We start from the raw sequence: 16,574 nt of genomic DNA, 5'->3' as shown, positions 1-16,574 counted from the left end.
AAGAAAAGACCAAGGTAGGACTGGTACCAGATTTTGTTGGGACCAACCCAAATTAAATGGATGAAAGTACGGAGCTCTCAGAGCGTGGGGCAAAGTACGAGATCAAGAAGCCCTTATCTTCTTTGATGGAGGAGCCAAGGCCAACTTCATCTCGACAGAATTGGGAGCTTGTCTTGGAATTGCACCCGAAAAAATGGGACCAACGGCCGAGGTAGTTGTAGTGGCACCGGGACGGGATGTTGCCATTACACCTGTCATAGGAAAACTTCCGTTGCGTTTTGTCAGGGGTATGTAGGGCACGAGGACTTCTACATCATGCCTTTGGAAGGGTGTGACATCCTATTAGGAATCCCTTGGTACCATAAGAACGGCGTAGTGGTCAATTACAGGGCCAAGCATCAACATTGAAGAATGAAAAGGGTAGAGATATTGTACTTTATGTAAAATTGAAGGGTGAGTCCATCCTACTTTTATCAACTTTGGCCGTTTCCAAATTAATGAAATCTATTTTTTTTGTTTACTCAATCTACTTGAATGAGTTAAATGACAATTAAACGTCCAATCTGTTCAACCTTGGGAAGAAATGATAAGATTTTTTGTAAGCTCAAGCCGATTGTTTCTCTGAGGGCTCGTTGGGAGAGTTACCTCCTTAGCGACGTGAAGATCACACGATTGATTTGATTCCCGGAAACACGCCACCGAACCGGCCACCTTACTGAGTTAATAGATGCCAGAATGAAGAAATTATGAACCAAGTGAAAGAGCTTCTAGAAAAGGGTCTAATTCATCCCAGTACATCACCTTACTATTCGCCAATGTTATTGGTATTGAAGAAGGATGGATCTTGGAGAATGTGCATTGACTACAGAGCTCTCAACAAAATCACCATCAAGAACAGGTTTCCAATATCTAGGATCGATGACAGGTTACAAGAATCTACATGCTTTAGCAGAATCGACTTGAAAAGTGGCTATCATTAGATCATGATCGCTCCTTGAGATGTATACAAGGCCACGTTTAGGACGTCCTTTGGATTGTACGAGTGTTTGGTGATTGCCTTTTGGTCTCATGAATGCTCCTGCAATGTTCAATAGGATAATTGACAATATTTTTAGAGAGTAGAGCACATGCACCGTCCGTTACAAGTTTTCTAGGCACTACAGCAACATAGATGGTGGTTAATGGGAAAAACAACGAGGTTTTCTTGCCAGAGATATACTTTTTGGGACACATTGTCTCTTCAAAGGGTGTGAAGATGGACCTGGCTAAGGTTGAAACCATTAGAGATTGGTCAGATTTGAAGAATGTACATGAATTTCGCAGCTTTTTGGGCTTATGCTCGTATTACAGGCGGTTCATTCACTGCTCGCAGGTTGGGGTAGTCTTAATGCAAGAGGGCCATGTTGTAGCTTATGAGAGTAGAATGTTCTCGCGACCAGCTCAGACAAGCGTAGTATTGGCTGTCCGCTCAGTTTTTCGGCACTTTGTCGAATTGGAGTCGTCAATTTCAACCAAGGCGCTCTCGTTCGGGTACCTAGCAAATAGCTGTAGAGATTGCTCCTGTCATAAAATGATGATGTGGCATGACCACCTGAACAGATTCCAGATAAAATGTCCTAAGGGTTCCAGTCCGATGGGGCCCAGGGAACACAAAGAATTAAGGAACTAAAGCTCAAAGTTGTACCAAGGTATGATACCCCGACCGAGGGGCCTAAAACCCTAAAGACCAGAAGCATGCACTGTGAAAGAGAGTTTTGTAAATCGCGTTGACATGGTGACGTGGCAGATCGTATGGATGCAGACGTGGCAGGCTATACGGAAACTCCGCGTTTTGCGCTGGCTGTGCCACATGGCAGGCTGTATGGATTTTTGTGATTCACGCTGGCAGCTGTTGTGAGCAGACGCTTTTGGGGATTGATTGCTTTTGGAGCTCTGCTTTTGGGGCATCCCTTGTAAGAATAAAAGAGCCCTTGAGGCCTCACTCTGCAGAGCATCTAGACACAGAGTCTTAGAGCAGAGGTCCCTCAGGAGTTGTACTTTGCAATGGTTAATGATAAAGAAATATCGAAAGGGGCGCCAGACTTTGGGGCCAATACCTTTGGGCATGGAACTACGCCGGGCCGTGTCGACTCTCTCTCTCTCTCTCTCTCTCTCTCTCTCTCTCTCTCTCTCTATTAAAGTTCAGGGATTTCGAAGTTTCTGTTCGTGTGTGCTATTGATTTCTCGCTTGGAGTGTCCAAGTCTGTTACAACTCCCTCCAAGAAAACTCCAAAACGAAGCCCAAATAGCTGTTCTTGGCTACAGGTATGACAAATTTCAGCCAAATAGGCTTATGAATACATGCATCTCTATGCATCAGAATAGTCTCTTGGGAGAGGGAACAATATAAACTTTTCCAGTTTATGTTCTTGAATCAGTTCAGAACTAAAAGAAAATTTCCTCAAGGGAATGGGGGGGGGGGGCATATTCTGATCCCTAGTGCTGTGTTCTTTTTCTACATTGTTTTCCTCAATATTATTCTGTGCGGAATCCTACGTGGAACAGTTAAATTACCTCTAAAGTCTTTAAGTGAACGCTTCATTTCTGTGACAGAAATCATGTGGATGAGCCTCAAGTCATGATAGATGCTACACCATAAATATTGAGATTTGAAATCCTGTTGAGCATGAAGCTTTCCACCCCTTTTTGCAATTGAGAAAAGGCGCGATTGTGGGAGGGCTTCTCTTGCCAAGGCAACACCGCCTCTCTTGTAATGCTTGCTGAATCCTCAAAGCTTTCAGCTCCCTCCGCAGTGAAGCCAAGGGGTCAGATGGGTCTTCCAAGGGCATGGATGCAGTAAGAATATTTGTAGTGGTTGTTGTGAAGAAAAGCGTGACATCCTCACTCTGAGCAGCTGTGGTCACTAAATCTTCTAAGTAGAATCTCACCTGTTGAGCATGAAGCTCTTCCACCCCTTTCTTCAGGGAGGGCTTCTCTTGCAAAGGGAACACCACCCTTCGTAACGCTTGCTGAATCCTCAAAGGTTTCAGCTCCCTCCGCAGTGAGGCCAAAGAGTCAGATGGGTCTTCCAAGGGCACTGATGCAGTAAGAATATTTGTAGTGGTTGTTGTGAAGAAAAGTGTGACATCCTCACTCTGAGCAGCTGTGGCCACAAAAGCTACTATAGTAGAATCTCACCTGAGAGACAATCGGAGCCTCATCTGTGAGGCCCTGAGAGAGCCTTCTTCCACCCACCATTCCTTATGGAATCCCGTGTCATATTTATGATATGTATTTGTTGCTTATTTCTATTTCAGCATCTAGCTAAGGTATTTTAGCACTCCCTTGCACACAATTGGGAGGCAGAAGAGAATATCTGGTTGACTGAAAAAGTGTTTTCCTTTGATGGAGCTAGTGGAGTATGACTCACATACAAGGACTTCATAGCATTCTACTTTGATTGGTCATGGAGAATGTATCAAAACTTCAATAAGCTGAACCTTGACTATCGGCGGTGCATGCAACTGGGTCTCATTAGCCTTATGATGTGGCTTTATCTTGAGACTTGGGCCCTGAGGGATTTAAGATGGTGGCCATGTAGCTTGTGTATACTTGTGTATTTTGTTACTTTCCTTACCAGAAGAAAGAAATCACTAAAAAGAAGCCACGAAGGAGGTGCATACTCACAGTGAAGCTGACTGGTTTCTCTTCTCACCAAAAACAGGATGTGTTAATGCTCTCCCCTGTTCACTCTTGCTCAAAGAGAACTAGAGTATTGAGAAATCCTGCTTCCCTGTCCAGTTGTGAGTTTCCTGCCTGATAGAGCATGTGGCCTGCTGCCTGTAAGTCTATCCAGAATGTCAAATATCTCTGTGTAAATTTGAAATTTTCTCTCTTCAATATTGTGAGGGGCATGCGGTCGACAGGTTTTGACACACGAGATTCACCCTGAATGTACAAGTCAAGGTTTGTCTGCTGTAACTTATATACCACCATCTGCAAGATCCTGCCAGCTTCACCAGCTGTGTGGAATGATCAAAGATTAAAGTCTTTGAAGTGTTTCATGTGGCACAACACCTCCAATTCCCATCCATGCCTGCCAGTTACATGCACATGTTGTGCAATCCTCCAGATGATAAAGGATTATCTTGTTTGAATGTCCCTCCCAAAACCTGTGCTAAATATGCTCAATCTTACTACGTTCTGAAAGAGGGGTGTAAGATCAGACTTGGGCCTGGGCGAGCGGGCTGCTACCCACTCACCTTGGCCCAATTTATCTTTGGCAAATATCTAAACAATTTTTGGATAGGAAGATTAAGAGGATGTAGCATTCAACACATCTTGCCTTTGCTGCCATCAACATTGATCCTCATCTGCATGCATCAATCTCTGCCTTCCATGGAGCTTATGCACAGGCTAAGTCCCACAAAAGCGTAACCACATGAGCGTCATAGCACACAATGGACCTACACAAGTATCACCAGCCATTTTTTTGCTTGCATTTGTTTTAAACCATGATACATCTCTTTAAGTGGCTGACAAGGAAATCTGAAACATTTTTAATATGTGCACTTGGTCATTGCAGGTATACATTAAAGTGAGTGCTTTTTTCAGAATTTCCAGGGAGCCCTTTCCTCATAAAGACTTGTGGCCACTTCTAGAAAAATTGATTGCTACATTTGGTTCAAAGAGGCTGCTTTGGGGCAGGTAAGCCCTGCTGTTTACACAGTGCTGCTTTGTTTCGAATTGCCGATCATGTAGTGAATTTGCTACCATTCTGAGAATCAGCCGGCATGATTCTGCAGTGACTTTCCATTCGTGGTAAATGAATGTGGTTATGCAAACGCAAAGAGAGTCCTTGAACAAGCCAAGAGCGATGTTGGCATAACTGATGAAGATTTGGAGTGGATTATGGGAAGAACAGCAACGGAGCTTTTCAAGGGTGGATGGGTGAAGGGACAGTAGCTGAATGTTTTCTCACCAACACTCCATTTCAACGGACACTCTCATCAAATTTGTTAAGGTTCACTTTACAATTGCCCCCAGAATAATGCATGTCAGCAGGAAGAGGATGTTCAACCATCGAATTTTCAGTCCATTCCCATTCGAGCCAAAGACTAGATCCAAACGCCATGCAGTAATGAGTGCTTTACCAAAAACTTCTTGGAGGCTCACTTTACAACTGTCTTCGGCAGCAAGAAGAGGATGTTCAACAATCAAATTTAATCTCCATTACCATTCGAGCCGAAGACTAAATCCAAACACCATGCTGCTATGATTGAAAGGAAACAGGCCATCCCTTCTTGTCAATTGTTGATAGACAAGATTTCAGTACTTACCACTAAATGCAATAATTAAGAAGTGCAAGTTCTTTGTTTCTATGAGCAAAGTAAATATGCCCTCAAAAATTCAAGTGTCAATAGTATGGTTCTGTCAAAGTTTCAGGAATACTTTTGTTGGAGGCTGGTTTCTCGAGTTTCAGCCTTGAAGTACAAATACAAGCAAGCAGGATTGCTAAAATTTCCCTTTAAAGGGCACAGTTACAAAGCTTAGGATATAAGAGGACCTATGTTGTTTTAATAGGGAGACCTTCGTTTTGAGTCTCAAAAGCAAACAGGCTTGGGAGGTAGATCAATGATGTTGAAGAAGAAAAGCAAGGTTATGTGACTTCCAATTACTAAGACGGTGAACATGTAGCAAATATAGTATACCATGAGAAGGATTTGTTTCTACTAGTCCATGCAATACTTGTAAGCTTGTTTTGAAATAGAGGCAAGAGATCTTAGGAATAGGTGAGGTTTTACAAGTCAATTCGTGCACAAGAGTGCAATGGATACAATATTAAAAGTATTAACTCTCAATGTTTATTTTCTTGTGGTTAGGATCCATTCACTTTTAGGTCAAGATAAGAGGATCAACGCAAAATTCAGGTGCTTTAAAGCTTCGGATACAAGAGGAGCTACGACGCACAGTTGACGAGACCCTGGTTTCAAGTTTTAAAAGCAAATAGGCTTGCGAGCATGATTAGATAATTCTGAACAAGGCAATGAAAGCTATGCAACCTGCAAACACTAAAATAAGGTCAAATTGCAGCAACATGTTATGCCATTGAGCATTCAAATAAGAATGGCCACAACATTAGAATGTTGTGGAGGAAGGAGTCACTTTGAATCTTCTAGTATCAAATTATACTAGATACAATTTTAGGACAAAGTGTCATGAATGGTGGAAAACAAATAAACCTGAAGAAAAATAAGAACAAGATCACACTTCTATGTACAAAATGAAGGCTATGCATATATAGGCAAGATGTTTTTAGTAATTTTAAAAATTAAGCTAGTGGATGATTGGTGAAAAATGCTAGTCTAAGACTGGCAAAGGTGAGTGTGTTCACCTAGATAACGATAGGGTGCACTTTTAAAAACCCCTAGACATTACATTTGACCTCTACACACCTTTCACTTTCAATAAAATGACATGTTTCTTTGCGAACTTGAAAATCAATCGGATAAGTTTAAATTGATAACTCTTGGAGTTATTTTACACCCTCTGGTCGAGTGCACCTAAATACAACCTACATGTTTACAGGTGCAACCGTTTGGTTAAAGATATTTTCCAAAAGGATATTTACCCTTTAAATTGACATTCCTAAAGTCATCCATTGTATCATGTCTGGATTTAGTATCTCTCTCAACATTGGGGGCTTTGCCCGTAAAATATGAAGAAATTTCCTTTCAAAAAAAGGAAGTACAAAGCCCATTGATTAATCTATATCCTATATCTATATCTATATATCTATATATTATATTACAAAGCAAGGAGTGAAGCTCCACGTGGCTATAAATGCATGTAGCCACAGCCTCACTCCTCTTATTCCCTATCTTCTCTTTACTAGTTGCATCGTGGCTTCCTCCCTCAGGCCACTCTCTCCTCCCGGTGAACCCCCCCCCATCACTAATCGACACCTTCCTAGGAAGGTGGGATCAATGGCCCACATGAGGCATCGCGAGGTGGGTGCAATCCGGGCTGTCCGATTACCATTTGAACTAGGTGTGAACTAAGAGTGAACTTGAGAGGTATGTGCACCACACTGAATTTGGTGTGAACTCGATGTGAACTTGACGTGAACAAAGTGTGAGCTTGGTGTGAACTGGGGAGGGGTCTGCACACCAAACCAAATTTGGTGTGAACTCCGTGTAAACTTGTCTGCGACGCCGTGATCTATCTATAAACTTACTACACACACACACACCTCTTCCAACGAATGCGCGATAGCCTAGTGGTTAGAGTCAATTCCGTGAGGGAAAGGGTAGCAGGTTTAAGTCCTAGATCCGAAAAAGTGAGAATCTTTTGCATTCCCTAGGTAATCCAACGGTCCCAATCAATCAACGATTGTGATTGATTGTGAGCCATTGATCCCACCTCCCAAAATTAGTAACTAGGCCCCCCACCCCCTGACCACCTCCTCACTTCTTGAAATGGGCACTAACTTCTTGAAGGGCAGCCTGCCAAGCTCCACCTACCACACTAGGCCGGTCTTGATTTGCAGGAACCTATTATATTTTATACACCATCACTTATGCATGCACCCGCAATGCTCTTCCTGCGCTCTCAAACATAGCCAACCTCCATGTGTTGCTCATGTAACTCTACCCTCAACCTCCCTCGATCCCCCCATCCACCTTCTCTGTGCCGCTATGTACATACCATCGATCAGCCCGATCTGCTGCTCGTGATCACCCATCATTAGGGGGCTCTCTGTCCTGCACATACCTTGCTCTACTCAACCCCTCCCCTTTAACTTTCCCCACCTGCTGTATCACCTGCGTTGTCCTCTCTGCTCAATCTCTCCGACTCTTTTTAAGACTTCCACCCTCCACCTCCTTGATCTCTCTTGCAAACCAAAACCACCTACAATTGATCCTATCAATTTTGTGGATTAATCATGCCTACTGCCTGCCCTGCTTTGCTCTTGCTGCCAGTCACCTTCATCACCACCACCGAGAGAGAAAATGAAATGAAATGAAGTGTTATATTAACGTCTTCAAAAGGCCAAAATGTCCTATGAAACCAATCTGTTACAAAATAGTGTCCGGGTACAAAAGAACTAGAACTCTCTGGCTCGAATCATCTGTCCTGGTACAAAAGAACTAGAATTCTCTGGCTCGAATCCTCTGCTGTAGTCTTCGTCCATATTGTGTAGCCCCTCTCCTCGATCCTCGCCATCTAGATCTCCGTAGCTCTAGTGCTCGGTCGATGAGAGTGCCAGTAGTGGTCGAATGTGTGTGGGCCGGGCTTCGCAGTGATGGTTGCTCCTCTGGCTGTCCCATATCTAGTGAAAAGAAATCTGTAATTTGTCTCTGGGACTCTCTCTCTCTCTCTCTCTCACTCTCTCTATAGCTCTCCCAAGCAAAGTGTCTCTATATCTGTGTAACTCAAGTAGATATAGCCCAAGACATCTGTGATCCTCATAACTCATGACCCTAGACAAAAGACCGAAACCCTCTCTGAATAAGTAGTGGCAACGGCTCCGAATCTCATAGCACATTATGCAATGACATATGTAATGTAGCTCTGTCTCTGGCTCTAGCTAGCATAAGAGGCATATCCTGTTGTCTGTTGGTATCCCTCTGAATCTATCAGTTTCAATCTCCAGTTGATGTGGGGATTTGCGTATTTGACCAATGGCACACTACAAACCATGAGACATATGTGTGTCTATGTAATTGGGTCGAATCACAAACCCATCTCCTGTGAGGCGGAGAAGATGCTCTCTATAGAAAGCCATCTTCGTGCCCAACTCTTGTGGCGGCTCTATCCATGTCCTCCTAGTATCCAGCTGGATTAGATCTCGACAAATAAGTCTAGTAATCTCCACTGGTGTAAGAGATATCGATAGTGCCTGAAGAGTACTGGAAAGGGGGCAGCATGTCCATGGTGAAGCCATGCGTCTAGAACCATGATGCCATTTGTGCATACCAACATGAAGTGTCCCCCCCGCTCCCCTGAAGAGCTAATTGTTTGAGACTCAAGGGCCAATCTAGCATATCTATCTCTAGTAGTATCCCACAAGCTGTGCACAAAGGAGACTAAACTAGTAAGAGCATCAATCTCCACAGGAGGGGCAACTAGATTTTCTCAAATGATAGTGTGGGGTATGGAGGCCTTGGCTCTGATCAATCGAGAGATCATAGATACCAAGGGTCTCTCCATACGTCTCCAACCATCCTGGCCTACAGAAGGTCCCCATATCTGCACCCCATACAACATAGCTGAGGCTACTAAAGTATCAAAGAGCCATAACTTTCTCCGAGGTTCTTGGAACTGAACCTACAAACACATCCTCTCCAAGCCTCCTAAGACCGCAAAAGCTCTAGTTAGTCTAGTCTCTACTGCTCTCCCCAAAGAAAACCTTGGCCCAGTGAAGACCCCAAGGTAAGTGTATGTAGATATATGTATACTCTACAATCTCGTGACCATATGTGAAAGTCGTTGTTGATCTCCTAATCCACTATGGTGTGGTGTTAAACACCATAACCTTGGTTTTACCAAGGTTTAAAGACAATCCACTATCGTCTACAAAATTGTGTAATGCATCCAACTGTCGTTGCATACCCTCTGGTGGGACAGAGATCAACAAAATATCATCAGCAGATAACAAAAATGGGATCCACATCCTTGCCACCTGGGCACCTCTATCACCCTCTCTGTTAATGTAATCAGACACCTCAGCAGCATACATACCAAATAGAGTAGGAGACAATGGGCAACCGTGTTACACCCCAATGGTGGAGTGAATAAAGTTAGATACCCCCTCCGCGGTACATACATGTCCCATCACTGATCTGTATAGAGCCATAATCCCCAAAATCAACACTATGGGCACCCCTATCTCCTGCAGTCTGCACATCAATCAAGCTCTCGGTACCATGTCAAATGCTTTGCGAAAATCCACAATGCTACAATAAATCCATCTCCCATGTGACCTGTCCTCCTGAATGATGGCTTTGAGTGTCGAAATATGATCCAAGAGTGGAGAAACCCCTCCTAAAACCGGTATGGCCCTTTGCCCATACACCCTCAGACCCAATTACCCAACTGCTGCTCAAGAATGGATGCATACAACCGTGCCAATGTGTGCCCAACCATGATAGTGCGGTAATTCCTGGGCTCTCTATGATCACCTGCCTTGAAGATAGGCACAATAGTGACAACCTCCTCAGACATGGCACAATTGAACAACATGCAAGAACCTCTACTAGCACATCTCTAACATGTATAAAGTGCTCTGCTACTAGACCATCATGATCATATGTCCTGCTGGTCCTCATCCTGTCAATGGCTCTCTTTACCATCTCAGTGGTAAAGAAGATGCTGGTAGGTGGGCATGGCTTTGTAGAATCTAGAGTACGGGGTCCTGTCCAAGAACTGTATATAACGATGTTACATACTGGCCCCACACATAAGGAGAATTAATCACAGGGGGAGGGGAGTGCTCATGAAAGAATTGCCATGCCTCTCTTGAGTCTCTACTCAAGAACAACTGGTACAAGTCTCACTCCATCTAGGCAAAGTAAGCTTGTTTCATCCGTCGCACAAGGTGTCGGAAAGCAATCCGAGACTATCTGTAAGTGATGCTCCTAAAAGAAGATCTCTCTGGAGCTAGGCTCTCATCTCTCTGCACTCCTGGTCATACCAAATATCCTGGGGAATGCTCCTAGAATGTTGTCTTCGATTCGGTTAAGTGTGTGGTATGCCTCTGATATTGCACCATGCAGTGTCTCAGTCAGTAAAGTGGTGCACTCCTCCACTGAGAGGCTAGGACCGGTTATGCATAGACGGCTATAGATCTCCTCTGTATAAACCGAGTATGTGACCTGCCTCCTAATGTCTAGGATGTACTATACTGAAATGAAACGGACAATGTCAAAAGAGCATGATCCACAGCTATGCCCACTGCCCGCAGAGTCCACTATGTAAAAATTGCATATAGCACGTGCGAACAAGAGGTATTTAAATAATCCCTTACCTGTATATTTTCAAGTATTATATGTATCACTTATGTATACATTTGTGTAAAAAAGTTAGCTCTTATGTATGAAAATTTTCACTTTCTCAATTAAAAAACCCTTTATGTAAGTACATTTTTTTGTAAATATACCTAATCATAAATCCCTTATTTTGTTCGCACATGCTACTCTTACATATTCCCTAGTGTACGCCCCGGGGCCCATTGGTCTGGCTCCCACTATGAAATCCTAAATACAAGGAATAAAGCTCGGTTGTGTCATAACATAGTCCACTGTACTAGCCCTATATCTGTGTGAAAAACATGTGAAATCGACTGCTCCAAGAAATCGTTGTAAGCCATTAAGTATGGCTAACCCATGTGTGGTTGTCATCTCTGTGAGGTATCTCTCATACTCCCTCTGCTCTCCGTCATGTGAGCATCTGTCAAGCTCCAAGTCACCCACATCAAGCTCTCTAAGCATCTCATCTAAAGTGTCGTAGAAGACTGTCTGAGAGTTTCCACTTCAAACATTGAAGTCCCCTAGGAGGATGATATCACCATCCCTAGAAAATTCCCATATATCATCATATCTAGTATAAAGAAAGGCGACCGTCCTCTAGGTGCACCATATACTGATGTACTTGGGGGGAAGTAAAATATGGAAATGTATAGAAATCGGCATGTGTCAGCTCTCAGTCTTACCCACATGTATCTAGCGTTATCATCTCTCCGTACAATATGTAGTAGTGGCTGTAAGTCCTCCCTAAATAGCACTGCTACTCCTCATGAACCTCTACTCCCATGCTCAGATCTCGCGACTGTCCTGTGGACTGTTTCTCATCTGTATCCCACCACATAAGTTGTCCAAGGACCTGATGAGTCTCTGAGAAGAAAACAATGTCCCTGTCTCTGAAACTATTCTCAAAGGCACCAACGTCCAACCGCATAGATCCATTACAATTCCAAGTAGCCATCTTCAGTGTGGTCCCATACGTCTCACACCATCATGTAGAGTGCCACTCTACAATCACCACCCGATCATCTCTATAAAAGGCCATCTTTCCCTTCTCCCTTGCCTCGTAATCTATGGCATTACCTCTCTCATATGCGCAAGCTGTGAGAGAGTGAGATCATCATCGAGGAAAATACATGTCTTCTTGAGAGTAGGCCTCTTTTTCAGGAATTTCTTCTTCTCTTCCAAGGAGGGTAAGCGTAGTATGAGAGCTCTCTCTTTTGAAGATTTCTCCCAGGCCATCACTCTTCTTGCTCACTCTCTATGCCTTTGTGTGTGAAGTCTTGTCCACCCCCATCATGGATGTGAGGATTGTGACCTCTTTTTCCACATTGTTTATGTCCTTGAGGCCGGTTACCCTCACATGTAGAGCCCGCATCCTCCTTCTTTGTTCCTCTTCGAGGGTTATGTTAATAAGAGTGGGTGTACAAGGAGCTTCCTTACCTTTTCCTTTCTTAGTGACCTCAATCCATTTTTTGGCCTCCTCTATTTTCTTTTGTGTTGCGGAGATGACCGCCAACCATGACTTCTTCTCCTCATATTCCTTGATAACCCGTATTTCCTCTCCCATGGTATTAAATTCTTCCATCATGGATGGATGAATTTTGCCTTTTTCAAGCCGCTTTTTGATGCAAAAAGTTCACCTTGGAGAGTTCGGATTGTGGCTTCTTGTGAAGCCGCTTGCTCTTCGACGCGATAAATCCTTTTGCATGGGTTCTTCTTCTCCTCTTTCCATTCCTCCATCTTTTTAAGAAGGTTTCCTCCATCTCTTTCTTCCACTCCTTCACTTCAACTTCAAGTGTTGATACCGCTTGTTGGTGATCAAGAACTTCTTATTGAGAGGGAGGCGGGCTATAGCCACTGGGGAGTCCATGTGAAAGGGGTCAATGGGTAGCCCAATGGAGGGAGACTATGTGTGTGTGTGTGTGTGTGTGTGTGTGTGTTGCCCAAGGCCCTCCTCCTACTCTTGCCACTTGTTGCCCCTCTACCTTGCATTTATATTTGTTTACATTTCTAAAGGAACCCCTTACAAGGTCCTATATAATCTAAATTCATGAATTTTAGTTGTTTGTAAGAGAAAAAAAACTCCCATGTAATTTGCTATGAGCACTTTGTGAGTGGTGAGTAAAAAAGCGTGGACGCTTGCATGTGCACGATGGATTTTTGACTCTCTTCAAGAGCACCCTCAATAATTTCTTGGTTCAACGATTGATTAGGCATAATATAGAGAATTACAAGCTCTAAATCTTGACCAGCGAGAACATGCGTTACATCAAGCCTATGTGAAAAAATGTACATCTAGATAGAATGAGTTTATGAGAAGGTTTCTACTTTCCTATTCTTAACAAGTGATATAATAGATGCACTAAACAAACATGGTAGTTAGCATAAATAGAAAAGGATAATCTAAGATCTCACAATGAGTTTGGCATTGCCAGCCCTGTGGAAAACGTCCCTTCCATGGTGCTTCCTTGTGCTGATCTCTCCTGAAAATACCTCTCCATTATAAAACAACCATTATAATGTAGTGTTCAGCAAAGGTTTTCCTTAGCTTATAAGTCCTTGAGCCTTTTGAAACTCAAAATTATCTGGATGTGAATCATGACTAAGAGAATAAAAATTGGTAAACTATAGAAGGAAATACCTCAAAACTTCCTCCAAAATTAGAAAAGTCTCCTACTATTCCAAATTTGCCTCTTTACAAAGACAAAACATAGCCATTTAGAAAAAAGTCTTTCTCTGATACTATTATAAGGTGTCATGACTAGCACACGTGTGGATAATGTAGCGCCCATTGATAAGAGCGAGCAAGACCCACCGTAGGTGCATCGTGCAAGCTCGTTTAACTTCACTTTATTAGACACAATGAAGTATTTAATTAAGCACAAAATAACAATAAGACAAGACTTTTGTCAAATTCATAGGTCATTGTGTTGAGTATCATGCTCCATACAGAGATACAAGTGCTTAAGCCCCTTATAGTAGATTACAAAACCCATTGGCATCTCGAGGGGTAAAACCGCAATTTCTATATGCACCAACCATTAAATATAAAACATAGATGCATTAGCTACTACAAAGTTTATTTTATCAAAGATCAATATGAAATGTTGAGATAAAGCTTCTATTACGAACCTTATTCCAATAAAGTTCACTGCTAGCATTTATCTTAAAAAACACTATATTAAAGAGTTTGAAACTTTATAGCCAAATCACCAATGTCTTGAAGATTTGGCCATAGAGACAAATCTCAAATTGTTTTTTAAAACCAAATCCTTCCACAAGGTAGTCCTTGAAAAGATCTTTGAGCTATGCTCTCAAAGCTTTGGCTAAGATTTGACCATGTGGTCAAATCTTACGGTCTGTTGAAAGTGGGAATGGTGTTAAAACATCATAAAATCAAAGAAAAAAGCTTACAAATCATGTCAAAATTGGATAAATACACAAGCATAATGTCTAGGGAGGCAATTCACAACACTGCTCTTTAAAAAAACACATATAACGTATTGAGCACATCATCAATCACAAATGCCCATAAAATTCTATGCACACCAAAACCATAACACATGCACACTTATACAAATCTAGCACATAAAACAAGTTAGGCTCCAGATACTCATATGCACTCTCCAACCAAAATGAGAGGAATTATGGAACAACATCATGACAACTTGAAATAATTCCATAAAACAATAACCATCTTTATTGCAATAAATTTTCATGAAAAACTCCATAATCAAGAAACTTTATGGAATCTCCAGCAAAACATGAAAGGCAATCATCATGGACCCACCATGGCAATATACCACCCTAAGGAACTATGTATCATGTATTTCCTAAGTGAAAATTTGTGGTAGTTTAGGAAAACCGATAAATGTTTTTTCTCTTCGAAAGAAAGTGGTTGGGTGAACGTGATAATGCAAGTGTCATTGGTGCAAGGTATACTCCTCACATTAGAGGACTAGCTTGTATTCCCTCACATCGTGGTATGAGTAATAGACTGTCCCTCCATTATGCAAGGAATGGCTACCAAGTGGAATCCCCTTGGGTGCTTCTCTCTTTGAGATTTTACTCTTCCATTAGGGCTCTTCTCTATCACCAATACTAGATATTTATCTCACTCTTATGAGATGGCTCCAAGTCCTAGCCATGTTTCCTTCCTTAGTTTGAGACTTGAGGTTTTTGTTGATATTGGGTTAACTATGCTATGATCACATAGAATTCTGGTCCTCCAACGAGTAATATTTTGAATCATGCCTAGGTGTAATAACATGAGCTTCAATAGGATTTTCTTGAGTTTCTTGTGCTCAAGATACTTGGGTTTCTTATCATAATGATACACTTTTACACCAAGATGTCCCTTGATGGAAGAAATCAATCCCTTTTTCTTGAGTTGTAAGAACCAAAGTTTCTCTTTCCCTCTTATTGGAATATGAGGAATCTCATGTGAAAATCCAATTTTAGGAATTTTCTTCCCTCAAAGTGATTGTCAAAGCTTCATGCACTCATCTTTATGGTAGCTGATAGAGTTATGTCCCTACTTCTCCCCTCTTCTTGGCAAACGAGGAACCTTATATCCATGTCCAATTAAGAAATTTTATTCGCTCAAAGTGCTTTGAAATTCATCTTCATAGTAGTTGATAGAAGCTGTATCACATTCTTGTAGTTGTGCAGTGTTTGTTAAATAGTTTCGCCTTGCATGATTAATTCAATAGCTCTAATTTTAGCTAGTTTGACTCTACAATGCTAACTTTTAGACCTTTGATGTGTAGTTGGCAAGCCACTTAGAGTGTGCCAAATGATACAACATTCCAAATCACTTTTTTTTGAATCTAATCCAAATAGGTTGGTGACCTAACAAGATATAAGACTGTCCTTTTAGGGTTTGAAAAAAAACTTCCAATCTCATAAGAGACTTCATCTTTTTGGAGAATTGTTTCTTGAGTTTAGAGCTTAGAGGCCACTACTTACAGAAAAAATGAGTAACCTTGAAAATGTCTCATCCTTTGGTCATGGTAAGCCTCCAAAGATGATGTAACATTTCGGTCAACACAAATAAGAAGATGCATACTAAGAAGGCTAGGTATTTTTCAAGAACATGAGACAAATTTTCCCACAAACTTGAGTGGGTTGGTGATCACGCTATATGGTTCTTTTATCCTCATGAATCCATGATTTTATAAAATAAGGTATAAAAAATTTCAGGTTTCTCCATTTTTGTTGAAGTATCATCAAAGTTTATATAGCCATGCTCATTAATACCATTAAGTACATGTTTCTTAGGTCCCTTTGGGCTCTTCAATTCTTAAATATTCATGGAACGTTTCAAAAGCATCAAAAAGCTCCTACCTAGGATAATATTGGGCACAATAATAAAGTACTAAACAACATACATGAAAATTTAGGTTCTGCATCATGGCCTTTCAAATTCCTTAGAAAAGGCTTAATATATAGTCAAATTTATAAAAAATAATTAGATATCAATATTAAATTTGATAATAACTAGACGTAAAAATGTTTCAATACATATAAAGTGTCCCATTACCAACCTAGTGTTAAGGCATTTTCTTT

At 41.7% G+C, this 16,574-nt stretch overlaps 1 protein-coding gene across 7 annotated transcripts in view; it reads left to right on the top strand.

Moving 5' to 3' along the window:
- LOC147441824 (catalytic/ hydrolase) overlaps positions 1-5,770 on the top strand; it is a 200,580-nt gene extending 194,810 nt beyond the window's left edge. For 5 of the 7 annotated variants that reach the window (XM_086528216.1, XM_086528215.1, XM_086528214.1 and 2 more), the window contains 2 exons: positions 4,565-4,686; positions 4,785-5,770. In XM_086528216.1, the coding sequence (XP_086384342.1) occupies positions 4,565-4,686; positions 4,785-4,944 (282 nt within the window). In that variant the 3' untranslated portion in view covers positions 4,945-5,770. Of the gene's footprint in view, positions 1-4,564; positions 4,687-4,784 lie in introns of those variants that run through there. The other 2 variants (XR_015190155.1, XR_015190154.1) reach the window with 1 other exon arrangement.
- The last annotated feature ends 10,804 nt before the right edge of the window (positions 5,771-16,574 follow it).

This window comes from Adiantum capillus-veneris, chromosome 14 (genome assembly GCF_014529385.1).
Source record: "Adiantum capillus-veneris isolate H3 chromosome 14, ASM1452938v2, whole genome shotgun sequence".
In the NCBI taxonomy this organism is placed as follows: domain Eukaryota; kingdom Viridiplantae; phylum Streptophyta; class Polypodiopsida; order Polypodiales; family Pteridaceae; genus Adiantum; species Adiantum capillus-veneris.
The sequence above is the reverse complement of the archived record's forward strand: the minus strand, read 5'-3'. Positions and strand labels throughout refer to the sequence as shown.